This window comes from Melopsittacus undulatus, chromosome 8 (assembly GCF_012275295.1).
Source record: "Melopsittacus undulatus isolate bMelUnd1 chromosome 8, bMelUnd1.mat.Z, whole genome shotgun sequence".
In the NCBI taxonomy this organism is placed as follows: Eukaryota; Metazoa; Chordata; class Aves; order Psittaciformes; family Psittaculidae; genus Melopsittacus; species Melopsittacus undulatus.
Window position 1 is genome coordinate 1,618,139 of NC_047534.1, and position 18,449 is coordinate 1,636,587.

The window sequence follows — 18,449 nt, forward strand, 5'->3', positions numbered from 1 at the left end:
CCAAGTGTGGAACCCAAGAGTTGGGTTCCACGTGCACAGCCTCAGGAGGCCAAAGCCTCATGGAAATGGGGTTAGTTCAGTCAAATGTCTTTTGAGCTCATGGGTTGTGTGTCTTTTGATGTTTGATGGTCCTTCAGATGCTTGGCCCATACAGGTGTTTAATGCACAGGACATGTTGCGTACCTCCTCATTAAACAGATGTTCCTGAAAGAGCCTCTTCCTATGCAGATGGGGTCTCAGCCATGCTCCCAGTTAGGACCTGCGTGTCTGCTGTGCCACCTTAAACCGCATGGACAGGACATCTTTTATCCCAGCCTCTATCTCATCATTGGCCTGCACAGATCCAACGCCTTTGGGAGACCCCGTCAGAATCAAGTCTCCTTCTTCCAGGGTGACTATTTCACTGATGTAGCTGATCAGGTAAGGGATGGAGAAGATCATGGAGGAGGTCTCCCCTTCCTGCCTTAGCTGCCCGTTCACCTTGAGCCAGATCGTCAGCTTGTGAGGGTCTGGGATCTTCTCCTTAGGCACAAAGTCGCTCACGGGGCACGACGAACTGAAGCCCTTGGCCAAGGTCCAGGGCAGACCCTTCTTCTTGCACTCCTCCTGTGTGTCCCTGGCTGTCATGTCCAAGCAGAGGGCATAGCCTGCCACATGCTCCATGGCAGCCTCCTGGGGCACGGCCTGGGCTCTCTTCCCGATCACCACCCCCAGCTCCACTTCATGGTGCAGGTTGCTGCAATAGTAGGGCCGCAGGATGGGCGACCCTTCGCGCACATAGGCCGAGGAGGGCTTGAGGAAGAAGAGGGGCTCACGGGGCAGCGCACTGCCCATCTCCTTGGCGTGCTCCGCGTAGTTCCGCCCCACACACACGATGTTCCTGCCCCACTCCCAGAACCGAGACAAGGGCTTGGAGGAAGCCATGGCCGCTCCGGCTGCTCTTCGCCCTTGGGCTGCCCTTGCCGGGCCGAGAGCCGCTCAGCCGCCTCCGGCCCGCTCCGTGCCCGTCGCGACCGCCCGGTGCTGCCGCTCGTCCCCCGCCTCCTCAGCCGGGTCAGCGAATCGCCCGTGCCGGGCGTGCCGAGCGGCAGCGGAGAGGCAGGAGGAGGCCGAGCAGAGCAGCACCGCCCCTGCCGCACGCCGGGACCGGGACCGGGGCCGGGGCCGTGCCGGGCGCCGCTGCCCGCCCCCCGGGCGGGGAGCAAAGGTAACCGGGGCCGGGGCTGGGCACCGGGCGGGGCGCGTTGCACTATGCTCGGCGGGGGCTGGCAGGGCCTCGGCACCGCCCTAGCGGCCCTGGGAGCTGGGGGCCTGCTCCGAGCCGGTACGTGGGGTGCTCCCGGTAGGACCCGCAGGGCCGGCTGTGGGATGCGGGGAGCTGTCGCCTTGCAGCGGGGCCGGGCTTGGGCAGTACCGGGGCGGAGGAGCGGTGCGGGGAGCTGCGTGGCTGCGGCCGGCCCCGGGTTTGGCAGCGGATCCACGCCAAGCTCGGGGATGTGACGGTGGATTTTCTCTTCTCGTTTTCCAGCGTAGGGGTGCGCCCAGGCTTTTAAGCTGACTCACAGCCCCAAGTAGGTCAGTGTCTGCTCAGCTGGAGCCGAGCGCTGCCGGTGGTTTCTATCGATAGCACATCTGGGAGGCGCCTATGGAGCCTGCGCTGGCAAAGCGCTGGTCTTTGGGATGGGAGGAGGGCTCGGGGGATGAGGATGGTGTTTACACTGGATTTGATGCGTGGCACATTGCGTTGGCAACGTAAACAAAAGCAAAACCAACCCTGAGCTTTTGGGTTTCCATTTAGGGCCTAAATTCTGCCAGTGGCCTTGAATTAGAGCCTGGGCTTTAGCTTCACGGTGTCTCTGGACAGCCTTGCTATTGTATTGCTCCAGTTTTAAGACCCGGCTTGGATGAATGAGAATCCATTGGAGTTAACTGCCAGACTTGCAAACCCTGATGCTGTCTTAGGAGCAAGTGTGTCAAACCCAGTACTAGCAGCTCCCAAGCTCCCCATCAGGGTGATGGGTGGGTGCTGCACATCCCATGCAGGATTTGGTGACAGTGGGTGGTCCTGGCCGTGCCGCTGGCAGCGTGTGCCAGCCAGGTTAGCAAGTTGAATGGGAATGGGAGTTGCCTGTGGTTCATGGACCGGCTCACTTGGTGTTGTGTGGAGCCACAAAATTGCAGGGTATGTGAAAAATACCTGTGTGTGGAGCATATAAAACAGAATGGAGTGTTTCTTCCTCTGAGGCAATGCAGGGACGTGCATCTGGGTGTGTGTGGGCAGTAATTTTTGAGTGACAACTGTGTCTGAAATAGGATTTTTACACTCTTTTCTGTAATAAAATGAATAAACCAAAATTCTGAGGAAAAGGGGAAGCATCCCTTTTCTGAGGGAACCTCCCCTTTTCTGAGGGAACCTCCTTTTCTCCACAGTGCTGCCTGCCTGCCTTCAGTCTCCAGCATGCATGCATCTGTGTGATAACATTAACATCTCCCTTCTGCAAACCCTGCCCTCTTGGTGACTCAAGCTGCATGACAGAACTGTCCCAGACAGCCCAGTGTGAGTCAAAGGCTGCTGGTGCTCTGCTCTGCCTGTCTCTCTCTGCTTCAGGCATGAAGCTGGGAGGGACATGTTACAAAACCAAGCAAAAATGAAGTCATCAGGTGTTAATTTTAGAGCAAACCTGCACGTAGTGCAGTGATCCACGTGCTACAGAGCAGCTCTGCTCTGGGGCCAGGCTGAGAGAGCTGGGCTTCTTCAGCCTTGAGAAGAGAAGGCTCCTTAACGGGAGACCTTAGAGCAGCTCCAGTGCCTAAAGGGGCTGCAGGAAGCCTGGAGAAGAGCTTTGGACAAGGACAGGTAGGGACAGGCCAAGGGGAATGGCTTTAATCTGCCTGAGGGGAGACTGAGCTGAGCTCTTAGGCAGAAGCTGTTCCCTGTGAGGGTGCTGAGGCACTGGCACAGGGTGCCCAGAGAAGCTGTGGCTGCCCCATCCCTGGCAGTGCTCAAGGCCAGGTTGGACACAGGGGCTTGGAGCAGCTGCTCCAGTGGAAGGGGTTGGAATTGGATGAGCTTTAAGGTCCCTTCCAACATAAACCCTTCTATGATCCTATGATACGACTGTAGATGCTGTGTGTTAGTGCTGGGCCAGAGCAGGGATTTTGTGTCACCTGGGGAGCTTCCTTGAGCAGAACGGTGCCAGAGAACATGTCCCTCTCGTGAGCAGCTCAGGCTGTACTCTGCTCTGCTCACGGAGCCGGCAGGCTGGGAAGGTGCAGATGGGAATTCAGAAGGAGTTTCATACGTTGTGAGTGTTTTCTCATTCCTTTGTCTAAGTCACATTTTGGAAGAGACTTCCTTTTGCCGTGCTGCTTGTTTGTTTGTTTTGCAAGAATGGTGAATTAAACATGCAAAGAGACTTTGGAATCAGGGCCAAGGTTAGAAATGCTTCAGAGGAAGAAAGTGTTTTAAGTGGGTGAGTAATTCCTTTGACTTGACGTTAAGGTGGTGTTTTCTCCTCTTTCCCCCCCCCCCTTCTGTGTTTCCCCTCTAGTTTGTGTCTAGCACACAAACAAATGTGCATTGTATACAGCCTTTGTGACTGATGACAGCATCCAAATGTGACTGCCATCCAAACTGCTATCACATTAGGCAGCAGTGAAAGACAAAATTGATTATTTTTCCCTATCAAGGGATATAAGGGGGAGTTTTGTTGTTCTTTTTTGGAAAGGCCTCTTCTGCTCCAGAGGAACTCTCAGCAGGTAGGGATGCTTTCCTCAGTACTACATTCCTTCACCATCAAGTACCCACTGCATGCCTCCACTGCTGTGCCTTGTAGTTCTCCTTGTAGCACTGTGTTTAATTTTGCTCCCACCTTCCTTCCATCAAGAGGGATGGTGGAGGTAGAAAGGGAGAAAGTTCTGGGCAGGGCAATAGTGCCAGAGGGGCCTTACAGCCTCCCTTGGCTGGGTTTGGTGCTGCATGCCCTGGTCAGAGCTTGGATCTTGGTTTTGCAGCCTGTTGTCACTGTGGGGCTGGGGGGGGATGTGTCTGTTTTGGCTGTAGCCAGTCTGGGGCCCCTTCTCCCCAGTGCAGGCTCTTATCAAGGCTGGGCAGCACAGACGTGGTTTGGGAGCATGGGGCAGGCTGATTACGAGCTTGGTGACCTCTCCCTTTGGCACTGGTTGAGGTGACCAAGTGTGGAGCGTTGGAGCCTTGGGAAGTCAGTGGTGCAGAATGGAGCAGTGACTGAGCCAGCCCAGTTCAGAGCAGCACAGTCACCCTTGGTGGTGCGTGAGGGCCTTGAGATGTTAAGACAACTGATCTGTGACTTGCAGAGACTGACACCTCTTTCCCTGTGTGTCCATACAGAGCAAGGCTCCAGCAGTGGAAGACCTTGTCCTCTTTGTTGCTTGGTGGTTTCTTTAAGCCTGTTTATCTCTGAGTTGAACAGTGGAGCCCAGGTTGCATCTGGAATGAGGTTTGCTGCCTGGATCTGATTAAACATTTAACCAAAAGCAAATAGGGAAGCACTGCTGTTGCATCAAGGTGGCCTGTGTGCAAGAAACATGCCTGGTACCTGGCCAGGCAAGAGTCTTGCCTTCCGGGCAAGAGCCCATCTTCTCTCTATACATGTGCAGGATGTGATTTCCCCAAGTAATAAACCTGATATTTCTCTTGTAGCAGTGTGTGTATTCCTGTAGTTCTCCTTTTTTTGTCCTTTGGCTGTAACAAAGCCATTTGTGCTTTTATTTACAAAGTCACTGTCCTGGGCCAACCTTTGTCCAGCTCCCTCTCCCTTCTGCTTTCCTGCCCTTTAAAACCTCCTCTCTAACTGAGGTGCAGTTCTTTCCCATCTCTGGGAGCAGAGTGTTTCCTCCCTCTTTGGTGCAGATGCAGGGCACCAAGAGCCTCTGATGAAGTGGGGCACAAGGTGACACAGTCAGGCATGAAGGCTTTGCCCCATGGTGGCCTCTGAAGCAGGCAGGTTGGGCTGTTCATACCCTTCCTTCTCTGGGGCTGTGAGCTGGGGACCTGTTGTGCTCTGTCCCGCTTGTTCCCCTCACTGGACTAACCTGAGGTTTGACTGTCTTGGGCTCCCCAGGTCCAGCGCAGCTGCAAGCTATCTTCCTGCACACAGAGCACAAGCAGAGGAAGTCAAAGACCATCACACAAGCCGACATGAAGGTGGAATTGCTCCCAGCCCTCACAGACAACTACATGTACCTCCTCATCGATGAGGAAACGAAGGAGGCTGCAATAGTGGATCCTGTGCAGCCCCAGAAGGTAATGCTGTCTGCTGCCCTTGTGAGCAGGGTGCTCACTGCAGCAAGTCTGGGACATCCTTCTAGGTTGCCACATCCATAAGGGAATTACTCGTATGCTGACTCAGGCTTGGGGCAAAGGCAGGAAATACTGGCCATGCACAGGTACAATGTGGTTTCACAGGCATCTGCTGCTGGGCTCAGACAGCTTGTCCCTGAATTCAGGGGTTATTGACCTGATTTTGGTTTTTGCCTCAGTTTGATGTAGTGCAGGAAAGAGGAAATGTTGCTGAGGGCTTAGTTGTGACTGTCTGGATCAGAGACCTTGTGTCCTGATCTGTAATTACAACTTGGAGAGTTGCTGGGGCTCTTGCAAACCTTGGAGCAGTTGTGTTCAGGTTACACCAGACATCAGTTATGCTGTCAAGTCATTTCACATGAGTTGTAATGCTCTTGCTCTGCCCTGTGCCTGCAGGTTTTGGATGCTGTCAAAAAGCATGGGGTGAAGCTGACAACTGTCCTGACCACCCATCACCACTGGTAACTATCTGCTGGATTCCTTTTCCCTTTGTATAAGCACAAGCAGTCAAGAATTGTTGCTTTTCTGAATCAAATTGGTCTCTAAGTAGGAGCTTAGGTGTGAGTGGAAAGATAGGAGCAGGGAAGCATTCGCTTGGGCCTGCTATTACCCAAATACATTGTCTAGATGCAAGCTCTGTGTGTCAGTGCCTTTAAATTTTAAGATGCTGACTTCTTTCAGGTGAAATAGCTGCGTGTGAAGGGAGCTGTGGAGTGAACCTTACTCACACTGAGGTGCTAGGGCATGCCTGTAAGGCATGCTACTCACAGTCAGCACTGGTGGGAGGATTACCTGCGTTGCAGATTAACTCTGCCAGGGATGTAAAGATGAATGTTTTGCTTCAGCAGTTTTGCAGTGCTGAACCTGAGCAACAGCTCCCATGGGTCACAGTGAAGCCACCTCTGTGGCTGGAGAGCCAGCCCTGATCTGGCAGGACCAGCACTGTGAGTGCATGTTGAGCTGTTGTGCCAGCTCCATGGTGTCTTGTGGAACACTGAGTTACATGTATCCCACTTATCCCAGTCTTAGTTATTGGAGTAACTAAGTAACTAAGTACAGTAAGTCCCTAAGGCTGGTGTTTCCCACCTAGGTATGAACTTGGGGGGGGGGGGGGGTTGTTCCACCTCTCACTGCCCTGATTACTGGAGAAATTGTCCCCACTTGTGTTGATGTGACATATTCCTCGATATGACAACGGTGTTAGATACTGGGAAAATAGTTGATCAGAGATGATCACCTGGAGGTTACCATTGCAATATGAGTTATGATAATTGTCTTCATCCTGCCCAAATCCATTGTTCTCCCTTTCCAGGGACCATGCTGGAGGAAACGAGAAGCTGGTGAAGATGGAGACAGGGTTGCGTGTCTATGGGGGAGACAGCAGAGTTGGAGCACTGACCCAGAAAGTGTCTCACCTTACATCCCTTAAGGTAAAGGGAGTGAGCTGCAGGACTTGGTTGGAGGCATCTTCTCTGTGTGTCACAGCTTTAGAGCTGGACCCATGGAATGGTCTGACTTCAGCTAATATTGTGGTCACAGCTGTTTTACCTTTTAGTATCTGTTGCATGTGGCTGATAGTTTAAGTCTTGTTTTGGTGGGTGATATGTCACTGATGAGGACATTGGCATGGCCTGGAAACCTCATTGCTTAAAGCATGTTGGATGTCCCTGAGCTCCTTGATAGCTGCCTTAACTGGGATGCTCAGAACAGATGAGTGACAGGACAGGGCTTGTGCTGTGCTTGAAGTGTAGCTGGCACTAGAAAAATATGACTGGTCCTCTCTGAAGGAAGGCTGGAATACAGGGGGAAGAGAAAGCAGGCCAGCAGTGCTAGCTGCCTGCATTGCTTTCCAGAGCTAGAGCAGCAGACCTTGTTGGAACCTTGCTGATTTGCTTACAGGCAGATGACACAAATTGCTGTGAAATGCGCAGGCTGGCGTGAATGGCACTGCTAGTCTTGGGGTGCAACTTTGGGGAGGGGGGATGAGCAAAAAAGGGAGCACAGAAGTACATGGGAATGTGTCCAAATCAGGGCTGTGGGGGAAACATCCCCCTAGGCTCATGAATGTGTTTAATCCTTCCCTTTCTGTGAGTGTCATCCACTTCTTCCCTTCAGCTTCATTTTTGTTTGGAGCTTTTTACACTTGATTAACTTTGTTTAGGATTGTGTGTTGCTCAGGCTCTGTTTGCTCTTGCTGCCAACCAGATGCTGGGTCACTCTGCATGTAAATAAAAGACTCTGGCAGTTCCCTTTGTCACAACACCTGCTAGGAGGAAACAGCTCTCTTCCAAGCCCTTGCCATAAACCTCTCTTGCTGGTCTCTCCCAGGAGCAGAGCTGTGTGAGAATTTGCCTGTAGGACCACTGGACCATTGTAATAGTTGCAATTCTTTGCTAACCATACAAATGCTAGCCAACAGGAGCTTAAGCTCTAGTCTTCTGCCTTCTTCTCAGGTGGGATCTCTTAATGTGAAATGCCTCTGTACGCCGTGTCACACTTCTGGACACATCTGTTATTATGTGACTAAGCCAAATAGCTCCGAGCCACCTGCAGTTTTTACAGGTGAGGAGTTGGGAGTTTGCATTGCCACAGTCTATGTTGCAGCTACCCCTCTGCCTGTGTGCTTCTGACTCTGGACGTGCAGTCATCCCTTCCTGCCAGTGCAGTTGGTTAACATCCACATCTTAGAATCACAGAATGGTTCAGGTTGGAAGGGACCTTAAAATTCATCCAGTTCCAACCCCCCTACCTTGGGCAAGGACACCTTCCACTAGAGCAGGTTGCCCCAAGCCCCATCCAGCCTGGCCTTTAACACTGCCAGGGGTGGAGTCTTGCCCCCTTATCCAGTGCTACTAAGTGGTAGTTGTAGCTGAAACTGGTGAAACCCCTCTGGGTTTGTAAACCACTGCTGGACACCCTGCAAGCAACATCAAGAGTGAGCCCTGGATGAGTATTCTCTTCTTTGAAACAAAGAACTGTTGGTTTACTGTCTCAGGCCAAACTGTGACCAATTCCAAAACCTGTTCATTGTTCATGTATCTGCACTCATATCTGTAACAAAACTGAAAGAAGATAGGGGAGTAAGAGAGGGCTGGTGCTTCACCTCCTGTAGCTGATTCTGCATCCTGTTTTAGAGAGTAGGATCCTCCCCTTCACTGTGACTGTGCCCTGTCATGTCATCCCTCTCCTGAAGGGCGTTCTCCAGAACTTGCACCAACTGCTGCATAGAAGAAGTAATGGCTTAAGCAAGATTTTAGGGATCATTGAGGAGAAAATGCAGAAGTGACCCACTTTTGTTCAACTTCATAGCAAAGACCACAGTTATTCCTTGCCTGCTCTAGGAGGGACAGGAGGGGACAGCAGACTGCCCACAGGTTTGCTTGGTGAGGTTGTGGGGTTTGCCACATGGGTTCATGTAGCACATGAACAGCCTGGCTGTCCCCAGGCCTGCTGAGCTGCAGTGAGGACAGCAGTGGCAGGACTGAGCCCTCTGGTCCATGTGCTCACGCTTCGGTGTGTGGAGCCATGTCTGGTCCTGACGCAGTGTCACTCTCCCTTGCAGGTGACACTCTGTTTGTGGCTGGATGTGGGAAGTTCTTCGAGGGAACCCCAGAGGAGATGTACAGAGCTCTGATTGAGATCTTGGGCACCTTGGACCCCAAAACGGTACGAATCCTGCTTTTGTGCTAGTAAATTAAACCAGCCACAAGCTACTGCAGACATCAAAGAAACTGTCTTCCTAATAACACTGTTGTTCAAAGAGAGAGTTGAAGGAATGAATACTTACATGGGGAATTGTCTTTGATGCTGAATAACTGGAGTGCTCAGGGAAGGAAATACCTATCCCATATGTTTGTGCTTTGTGGGGACAGAGTAGGGGCTGCTTATTAAAACAAGGCTGATGAGCTGGGACGCTCAGGCTCTTTCATCAGGCTTCCTGTGGAATTGGCAGATAGCACTGGCTGATAACTCCTGGCACTTCTCCTGTGTGGGTCTCCAGTGGAGGGTGGGGGGTGTCCTTGAGGGTTGGCCACATTGATGGTGGTACCTGGTGGCTCCAGCTTTATGCCTTCAGAGGTACCCAGTGTCACTCTTCCCTTCCTCTCCTAGAGAGTTTACTGCGGTCACGAATACACGATCAACAACCTCAAGTTTGCTCGACACGTTGAACCCAATAATGCTGCCATCCAGGAAAAGCTTGCTTGGGCCAAGGTAAGCTCATTCATCCTTTCCCTAGGCTTGTTGCATTCATGGAGGCAAAGCTCCTCTGAGGAGGTGGAGGAGAGAAGACAACATTGGAGAGAGAGGCTGAGGAAGGGGAGGCCATGGGAGTGATGTGTGGGGGAGCAGGGTTTGTTTGTAGCCCAGAGAAGACAGTTTGCTCCTGGTGGAGATGTGACCCTCCCTGGAAACTTCTTGGTATAATGACAGGCTGATGTCCATGTCTGTCTGGGAGGGTGTGTGTCCCCAGTGTCTCTGTGTGCACCTAAGTGCTTGTTGGCTGTGTGCTGCCCTGGGAAGGGCCTGGCCTGAGGAGCAGCTCAGGCAGCTCAGTGCGGCACTAACCCTGTGTGGCTCATACACAGGACATTTCTTGTTCACTAAAACCTTCCTCATGAAGCAGAAATCTCTCCCTTGTTACAGGCAAAGTATGACAGTGGTGAGCCAACCATACCCTCCACCATTGCAGAAGAGTTTACGTACAACCCCTTCATGCGAGTGAGGTATGGGGGAATTGTGGGGATGCTCCTTGTGTTTGGAGGGGGATGCGGGAAGGGAAGGTGTCCAAAGAGCTGTAATTGGGAATTGCTTTTCTGCTTTACATATTCCTCTTCTGATGCCCTCAAGATGCTCCTACAAATACACTCGCTGTCCTGGCGAAAGCTTGCTGCAGTGCAGCATGAAGGGTTGTGGTGAGCATCTCTGCAAGTGCTGAAGTCCCTGACTCAGGAGCCAGAACAAGTTTCATTGTGTAATTGCATTCCTTCATAAAGCAGAGTTTGGCAGCGGCAGATGCTGTCCAAGGCACAAAAGCATTTCCAGTTTCCTCTTGCCATTGAGTATTTAAACCAAGGGAGCTGATAAGCCTGTGCCAGAGCCCCGAGTCTTTCATCTTTAAGTGCAACATTTCCCCTTGATGCAGGCGAAACATGATAGTAGTGACTTCATCTCTGAGATTTTATCTTGCAGTTCTTGCATGTGGTGTTTTCCCCTGGCAGGGAGAAGACAGTTCAGGAGCATGCTGGGGAGACCGACCCCATCCGAACAATGGGGGCCATCAGGAAAGAGAAGGATAATTTCCGAGTCCCGAAGGACTGAGCACTGCCTGGATCACTTTAATTCATGTCAGTTTAAGTGTAATTTAGACTCTTCAGATGTCTTAGGAGTTGAACCTTTTGTTGTGGTTGAGTCATATTTAGGCTTTTATTTTGTTTTAATTAAGGTAAAAAGAAGCACTTTGCCCTTGTTGAGATGTTCTACAGCATATTTATATTATGATGAATATTTATCCTTTTATTGCTGGCTCTCAAACTGTCACACATGTCACATGCAGATCATTTTCCAAGTGTTGGTACGTGGCTCAGAGCCTGGGGTGGGGAAGGGTCTAGGAAGAAGCTCTTGTTCTGTTTGTAGGAGCCTGCTGCAAATGACAGTGGGACTGTGCCCTGAGATGTCTTCATCTAAACCAGACAAACTGCAGTAACTGCATTGCCAGCTGAGGAGTTGAACTTGTCTGCTGTGCTGCTACTTAAATGCGTCCAAGCCTGGCACCTCTGGCTCCAGTAAAACCAGTTCTTGGTGACAGACCCACTCTGCTGGTGTGGGGCTCAGCTGGTGACCTCCTCTTGCTCTGACCATGGCCCCTGGGGGCTGCCCAGCTCTTTTCTCTCTGCCATTTCCTCCCCTGGGCTGCAGTAACCTTACCAGGCAGCTGCTTAGAGGTTACACTGTTGCTTGAACCCTCCACTCTTAAGCCTGTCTGCATGTACCTGCTTACTGCTTTCAATTGTGCCCTGTACGTTACCTGTATTAGTACCCCACAAATGAAGAAGGGATGTCTACTGGCTTAAATCCTGAGAAGAAACCACTTCCCTAGTGACTGTGTGCCTAACTGCTGTGTGCTGATGGGACTCCTCTACTGATGCCTTACTGCTGAGAGACAGGGCAGCTGCTTTGTGCCTTGCTGTGAGTAACAGGACAAATGAGTATTTTACTACCTGAGTGCTGTTCCCCAGTGGGAGAGCAACTGTTGTGGTGAGACTCTGGCTTTGGGGCTGTGTGTGCTGGGGAGTTTATCACCAAAAGGGTGCTCAGGCATTGGAACAGGCAGTGGTGGAGTCACACACCGTGTAGACAAGGCCCTAAGTAACATGGGTTAGTGGTAGCCTTGGCAATGCTGGGCAACGGTTGAACTTCATGAGCTTAAAGGGCTTTCCCAAGTGTGTGTCAGAGTGGGTGAATGGGATAAACTGGGGGAAAACTAATCCAAGTTTGCAGTGAGAGGGTCCTGCACTTCTCATCCTCCAGCTTGATGTCTTCGCACACAAGAGATGTGAGTAAAGGGTGAGGAGCATCCTTGTGGGCTTGGCATCTGTCTGTAACACATCTTCCTCCTAATGGTATCTCCTTCCTTGTCTCATGCTCTCTGCTTGCTGCAGATCTACTCGAGTACAAGTGGTTTTCAAACAAATCTCTTGCAGCTAAAGCTAACAGAAGTGTCAAACGATTTTGGGTCTGGTTTCTCCCCCTTTCCCCAGTGCATGTTGGTAAGTAACCCTATGATGGATTGTCACCTGGGGTCCCTGGTGACCACAGGCTGCTGTTCCTTAAGTGTCCAAGTGGGGTTTGGAGGAGCACCATTTATTTGCTTTAAAAAGGTGAATTTGATGTAGTTCAGACAGAACAGTGGTACCTGAATCTTCACTACCTGGAATGCTGTGCTGCTACAACAGAACGTGACTGTACTGGTGACTGTTTGATGGAGAGCAAATAAATGACAACTGTAAAGCCAGCGTTGGTGAGGTGGGCTGCAGGGGGGGAGGTTTTTATTGTACAGTTTTATTGATTTAGTCCTTCAGTACTAGGGGTTGAATCAACCACCTGGAGGCATCATTTGACCTAATCCTCATACTCCTAATACTGTATGGGGTTGTTCCAGCTGCAGATCCCCTCTTCCCATCCACATACTCATATCATACAGAAGGGTCACAAGGAGGCTCAGGGGGTGCAATGAAGCTTGAATTGATAGGGATTCAAAATCCCAGTTTCTGTGGAAGTGCAGAGGTGTAGAGTATGTGCATTGCGGAAAGCCCTTGGTTGGCCTAGACCATCTTTACAGACCCCTTCCAACCCAAATCATACAATGATTCTGTAATCCAAGGGGGTATTTTGGGATCCTCTGGGGCTTGATCCAAGGTCTTGTTACAACTTTGAGCCATGGTCAGTGATTGTTTCCTGCTTGCAGGGGCTGCTCCTTCCTTTACCCATGGTATTTATGGGACCACAGCAACCCCAAACCAGAGCTTGTGCCTGGCTGGGAATGGAGCTGGAGCTCTGTGTATGTCCACCACATGCTTTTGGTGCTGTTTGGGCTCTATAGGTGGTAGCCCCACCCCTCCTGAAGCTCTGCTCCTATTGCAATGTTCAGATGTGTCCCTACCCTTGTGTTTCAGTGCCACCTCCCATTCCTGGTGGGAGCTGACACCCCAGCCCTGCTGCAGCCCCTCATCCTCCCTGGAGCACACTGGTGGTGTCTGCCTCTGCCTGCAGGGCTGTGACTGTGTAAAGCCCCTGTTTCGGGATATGGGGTGGACACCATTTGGGGGGCCGCATGCCCGGATCCCCCCCGGTGGTACCGGTTGCGGGTTAACCCCGCAGCGGGTGCGTGATGCGGGTCCCGGTGCGGTGCTGGGGGGCGGTTCCTGGGAGGCCCCGAGCCCCGCTCGGTGTCACCGCCCCACGCAGCCGGACCCGCCCAGCACCGGGGGGGGGGCGGGACGCTCCCGAGCGCTGCGGGAGGGGCCGCAACGGGGCCTCCCGCAGGTACCGGTTGTGTCACGCGTGGGACCCCCCCCGTGCCCGCACCCGCGGCTGCGTGGGGCTGGGACCCCCCCTTTAGTGCTGCTTCGTGGGGCCGGACCCCCCAGCGTCCTGCGGGCGGTGCTAGTGCGGGAGCATGAAGGTGAAGGTGATTTCCGTCCTGGAGGACAACTACATGTACCTGGTGATCGAGGAGAGCACCCGCGATGCCATCGCCGTGGATGCTGCTGTGCCCAAAAGGGTGAGTTACAGCCCCGCTGTGCCCCGGGTGGGTTGTGGGGTCCTATGAGGGGACGCGTCCGTGGTGGCGGTGGTCGTGGGTGAGGTTCACATGGGGGGGCTTCACATGGAGCATCCTAACAGCATCGCTGACCTCTGCTCAGCCCCATGGTGGGGGGTACCTGTGCCAGACCTGCCTCCATGGCAGAGGCATTGGAGCCTGCCAGACCCGACAGCAAAGAATAACCCGGAGTAGAGCTTTGCAGCACAGCTCCCATGTGAAATCCCCATTCTGGGGGGGGGGAACCACTCCTCGTTGCTGGCTCCTTGGGCTGGTGACGGATCCCATCCCCTTGTGCCCCCCGCAGCCGCAGCGCATCCTGCCAGCGCTGTCGCGGGTTTTAAGCGTTTGTTGCTGACTCGGACGTTTCCTTCCTCTCGGAGGAGCGGAGCCGGGAGCCGCCGCAGGGCTGTTCCGAGCCCTGCATGTTAACTTGGTATTAGAACCCTCCTGGCCGTGGCCAGCACGGGTGGCGTGGACACCGTCTCCCTGCTGTGCTGAGAACGCCATGGTCAGGGCTGCATATCCGTGCTGGGCTGGGAAAGCACCGGCCATAAAGTGCAGCTGTCCCATGGGAACAGGGTGTTCCCATCTGCCTGCTCTGCTGTGTGCTCAGAGAGCTGGGACTGCATCCTAACCACAGCCCAGGGCTGCTCGGGAGGTGGTTTTGGGTGCTCTGCCTCTCGCTGGGGCAGATCCTGTGCTGGGATAGGCATGGTGGCCGTAGGAGCCATGGTGCTCTTCCTTCTGCTGGCTGGATGTGGTTCTGGGATAACTGATCCAGATGAAGGTTAGGGTTAACCCTAACCCCTAACCTTAACCCTCATTGTAAGAGGTTGGAGCTGAATGAGCTTTGAAGGTCCCTTCCAACTCAAACCGTTCCACGATTCCATGCTCTGTGTCTGTTTCAGTTGCTGGAAATCATCAGGAAGGAGGATGTGATGCTCAGAGCCATCCTCACCACCCATCACCACTGGTAAGCGCTGCCGGTGCGAGCTGGGGATCGGGGTGGCTGTGATCCAAGTGGGACCAGCACTGCCCATTCCCTCCTCTCCTGGTGCAGGGACCATGCAAGAGGCAATGAGGAGCTGGCGAGGCTGTGCCCTGGCCTGCGTGTGTATGGTGCTGATGAGAGGATCGGGGCCCTGACACACAAGGTGACCCACGAGCAGGAGCTAACGGTGCGTGCCCATAGGACCCTGCACTGATCCTGCCCCATGGTGTGGCCATGGTGCTGGGCTGATGAGGAGTGGAGCTGAGCCATGATGCTGGGGTGGTTGCAGGTGTGGCACCACAAGCTGGGGTTGGGATGGAGCATTGGGCTGGTGGAGAAACCTCGTCCCATTCCCAGCGCCTTTGGGATTGCACTGGGGGATGCAGCCCTCTCCTGGGACACCATCAAGAGCAGACTCATACAACATGGGTCTCACCCAAAACCAGCATCCCCAGCACATGTGTGACCTGCTGAGCCCTTGGTGGGTGACACTGTGGAGCCTGGGGGGGTCTGATTGCACATCCCAGTGACACCAGTGTGGTCCTGACCCTCTCCCCCCACAGTTCGGGGCCATCCGGGTGAGATGCCTCTTCACCCCCTGCCACACCTCGGGCCATGTGTGCTACTTCATGTGGGAGGACGGCTCTCCTGATGCTCCAGCCCTATTCTCAGGTATCACACCCTGCAACCTGCACCCCGTGGGGACACAGGACATGCTGTGTGCCTGCTGCCTGTCCCCCGGCCTGTCCCCCCATCCCTGGGGTCCCCTCCATATCCATACCCCATTCCCTGCAGGTGACACCCTCTTTGTGGGAGGCTGTGGGAAGTTCTTCGAGGGCACAGCAGAGCAGATGTACACCAACCTCACCCAGATCCTGGCCGCTCTGCCGAAGGAGACGGTGAGTGCCCCACACCTCACCTGCAGCCTAGGAAAGGAACCCCCAAATGAGGAGGGGGCTCGAGGATAGCGTTGCCCATCCCTGGGGCTGCAGTGGGACCTGGGTGAGTGTCAGATCCAGCACCAGGAGCATGTTTGATGCTGGTTGCAGAAGGTGTTCTGTGGCCATGAATACACTGTCCGGAACCTCAAGTTTGCGTTGAAAGTGGAACCAGAGAATGAAATAGTGAAGAAGAAGCTCGCATGGGCCAAAGTAAGTGGCTGTATCCCTGCTGGGGTGGGGTGTGAAGGGGGACGTGGCTGATGTTGGGCTTTCGGATGTCTCTGGTTCCTCTGCAGCAGCGGGATGATGAGGACTTGCCCACGGTGCCCTCCACGCTGCAGGAGGAGTTCCTCTACAACCCCTTCCTGCGGGTCACGTAAGCAGTGATGGGCCCCACTGCAGGGACACCCCAGACTGGTCCTACCCCATGCTCTGCTCCCCTTTTCCTTCCAGCATCATCCCTTCTCCCAGCAGCTTCGCTGGCTGGTGGCAATTCCAAGCCCTGAGGGCGGGGACACAGGGTCCTGCACCACACACACCATGGGTGCCACAGATGGGCCCTGTGTCCCCCAGCACCCCCAGCACAGGGAGATGGCCCCATTGTCCATCAGGGACGAGGGTCTCCATCCCATCCACCCCAGTCCCAGCAGAGCTGTTCTCCTTGCAGGGAAGAGGCTGTGCAGAAGTTCACAGGCAAGACAGACCCAGTGGAGGTGCTGAGGACCCTGCGCACCGAGAAGGACAACTTCAAGAAGCCCAAGGAGCGGCCCAACCCTCAGGCCATGCTGGCCTTTGACTGGGGACTCTTCAGCCCCTTCCTCGAGAAGAAGTGAGCGGCTGTGGCACCACTGTCCCCATCCTGGTGGGAGCTTCTCTTGAGCTGTGTCCATCCAGCTCTTGCTTCCATCACATTCAGCACTTGGGAAGTGGATTCTGTCTTTTACCTGCTTGTTGTGAGGCTGCTGTGCTGCGCTCCCTCCAGCACCGTGCCTGGTTACCCTCGTCCCTGTGGGTGCCTTCAGCCAGGCTGTGGCTGCTGGTGCTGGAGGGTCAGGGGATGCTTTGGAGGAGGATACCCACACTGGTGACAGTGCAGGAGCTCAGAGCTCCACACCAGACACCCCATTCCCTGCTCGGGACAAGGGCAGGCAGGGAGCTGCCGGCTCCATGGACAGCGATGAGATGACACTGAGTCTTGGATGCACATGAGGAATCCGGGAAGAGGCTGGAGTTTTCCGTGTCCAGCAGTACCTTGACTCCGGAAGCCCTCATTGCAGTGAGGTTTGGGTATTTTCCCCCTTTTATTCCCTATTTTTATGGAAGGCCAACATAGGAACGTGGCGCAGGGATGTGTAACACAACCACTGCCTTATGGGAGCCATCCAAACCACTGACCCCCTGCAAAGCAGCACCAGGTGGAGATGAGGCCTGGAGGGGTGCATGCTCCAACCCACTTGCTTCAGTAAACACTTCTCAAGGCAGGACAGCCTTGAGAACACCAAGGTGCTGCTCCCCATCCATTGCTGCTTCCCACTGCAGGACGAAAGCCTGGGAAGCTCTTGGCTGAAAGCTGCATTTATGTGGCCTTTATTCAGAGCAAGAGCTGAGGAGCAGCAGGGTCCCTTGAGCCTCTTCACTTTGCAGCCTCTTCCTTCAGGTTGTGCAGAACCTACTGTGTTTTGGGTTTTTAAGTGTGAGTGATGTGCAGAGCTTGGTTTTATGCAGGTGGTGGGAGGTGCATTATAAAGGAGTTTTATTTTTGGGGTGGAAATAGAAGGGCTTGATGGCAGCTCTGTAAATAGCTGTGAAGTTCCCCCTGAAGGGCCTGGGCTGCTCTGGGTTCTTCTCTACCTCCACGTGCAGCATGTGACTGTCTTGGTGCTGCTGCACCTACCTTTGTGGTACACAGCTCCAGAGAACATAGAGGAGCTGCTCCCATCATCCTTTCCCCTATGTTGTTGGTTTAAACAGTGCCAATTATAAACTATATTCCTTCTAACACTGGAATAGAGCTGACTTCAGGATCTTTCACGTGTGGATTGCATCAGCTCCCACTGCTGCCAGGTTTGTGGCTGTTTCTTCCCTTGCTAGAAGCTAAGCTAAGGTTTTTGGTTGCCTTTTATTAAGTTATAGTGTTAGAATTCATCCTGCTGCACAAGCTGCCTCAGTTACCATGTTTAAATGTAATTGGACAGTTTGCAGATGCTACCTGCATGTTCCTTAGGAGCTTCACGTACAGTAGGAGCAGGATGAACCCCATGTGCTCAGGGAGGGCTCTTGGAGCAGCACCACCTCTGTTCATGTTGGCAGCAGCAGCTCAAGAACAAGCTCCATGTTCTTAAGAGCTTGGAGTGTCTGTAGAGCTGACTTGGCTTGTTTCAAGTGGAGAACCTGATGGCTTTAGCAACATGCTGGTAACTGGAAAAGAGACTCATGTAGAGCCCCAGTTGTTTCATCTCCAGCTAATTTAGCTTTATTTGTGCACTTCCAGCCTGATGTGCATGTTCTCAACAGAAACAGCACGCATCTCCCTTGCACTGACATACAGGGTTGATGGTCTCAGCACTTTTGGACTGACCCTGTGTCAGCAGTGGTCCCTCCTGTGGATGAGCTGCCTGCTTTAGTGTAACACTGTGTTTTAAAGCTATGCATGGGAAAGGGTGCACTGAAAGCACTGAAATGAGGGCGGGCAAGGGGAGGTTCTCGCCTTAGGAGCACTGTGAATTCACTCATTGATCAGCAGCACCTGAAAAATGTACAGCTTTAATTAAAAACCAGTATCAAAAATGACTTTTACACTCTTGGCTTTACTTGGAACAGAGAGGATGAGCTTGGAGGAGGACACAGACTATG

The 18,449-nt window shown here is 53.3% G+C and overlaps 3 protein-coding genes across 8 annotated transcripts; 2 read left to right on the top strand and 1 right to left on the bottom strand.

Annotated features, from left to right (window-relative positions):
• Positions 1-37: 37 nt before the first annotated feature.
• Positions 38-1,162, bottom strand: FAHD1 (fumarylacetoacetate hydrolase domain containing 1). The gene has a single exon (XM_005145057.3). It carries the CDS (start codon positions 922-924, stop codon positions 253-255), a length of 672 nt encoding a protein of 223 aa, XP_005145114.3. The 5' UTR covers positions 925-1,162; the 3' UTR covers positions 38-252.
• On the top strand, positions 1,135-12,353 carry HAGH (hydroxyacylglutathione hydrolase). 5 transcript variants are annotated; one of them, XM_031045405.2, is made up of 9 exons: positions 1,135-1,207; positions 5,103-5,284; positions 5,738-5,802; positions 6,654-6,771; positions 7,795-7,903; positions 8,904-9,007; positions 9,452-9,553; positions 9,986-10,065; positions 10,561-12,353. In XM_031045405.2, the coding sequence occupies exons 2-9, from the start codon at positions 5,180-5,182 to the stop codon at positions 10,658-10,660; spliced, it is 783 nt and encodes a 260-aa protein (XP_030901265.1). In that variant the 5' UTR covers positions 1,135-1,207; positions 5,103-5,179; the 3' UTR covers positions 10,661-12,353. The 5 variants fall into 5 exon arrangements, with proteins under 5 accessions (XP_030901265.1, XP_005145089.2, XP_005145090.1 ...); XM_005145032.3 differs by lacking the exon at positions 1,135-1,207 and adding an exon at positions 1,236-1,324; XM_005145033.3 differs by lacking the exon at positions 1,135-1,207 and adding an exon at positions 1,553-1,575.
• A 981-nt stretch (positions 12,354-13,334) lies between these two features.
• Positions 13,335-18,386, top strand: LOC101876821 (hydroxyacylglutathione hydrolase-like protein). 2 transcript variants are annotated; one of them, XR_004549942.1, is made up of 9 exons: positions 13,335-13,622; positions 14,573-14,637; positions 14,725-14,842; positions 15,219-15,327; positions 15,451-15,554; positions 15,705-15,806; positions 15,893-15,972; positions 16,264-17,660; positions 17,792-18,386. XR_004549942.1 is itself a non-coding variant. In XM_034065684.1 (8 exons), exons 1-8 carry the CDS (start codon positions 13,518-13,520, stop codon positions 16,427-16,429), a joined length of 849 nt encoding a protein of 282 aa, XP_033921575.1. In that variant the 5' UTR covers positions 13,335-13,517; the 3' UTR covers positions 16,430-18,386. The 2 variants fall into 2 exon arrangements, 1 of the variants encoding a protein (XP_033921575.1); XM_034065684.1 differs by having other exon boundaries at positions 16,264-18,386.
• The last annotated feature ends 63 nt before the right edge of the window (positions 18,387-18,449 follow it).

Bases quoted from the DNA above. Each gene is read 5' to 3' on its own strand.
- LOC101876821 (XM_034065684.1), top strand. From the start codon at position 13,518: ATGAAGGTGAAGGTGATTTCCGTCCTGGAGGACAACTACATGTACCTG. The intron at 13,623-14,572 runs GTGAGTTACAGC...TGTCTGTTTCAG, and splicing joins ATGCTGCTGTGCCCAAAAGG to TTGCTGGAAATCATCAGGAA. The intron at 14,638-14,724 runs GTAAGCGCTGCC...CTCCTGGTGCAG, and splicing joins CTCACCACCCATCACCACTG to GGACCATGCAAGAGGCAATG.
- FAHD1 (XM_005145057.3), bottom strand. From the start codon at position 924: ATGGCTTCCTCCAAGCCCTTGTCTCGGTTCTGGGAGTGGGGCAGGAAC.
- HAGH (XM_005145032.3), top strand. From the start codon at position 1,252: ATGCTCGGCGGGGGCTGGCAGGGCCTCGGCACCGCCCTAGCGGCCCTG. The intron at 6,772-7,794 runs GTAAAGGGAGTG...CCTTCTTCTCAG, and splicing joins CTCACCTTACATCCCTTAAG to GTGGGATCTCTTAATGTGAA. The intron at 9,008-9,451 runs GTACGAATCCTG...TTCCTCTCCTAG, and splicing joins GCACCTTGGACCCCAAAACG to AGAGTTTACTGCGGTCACGA.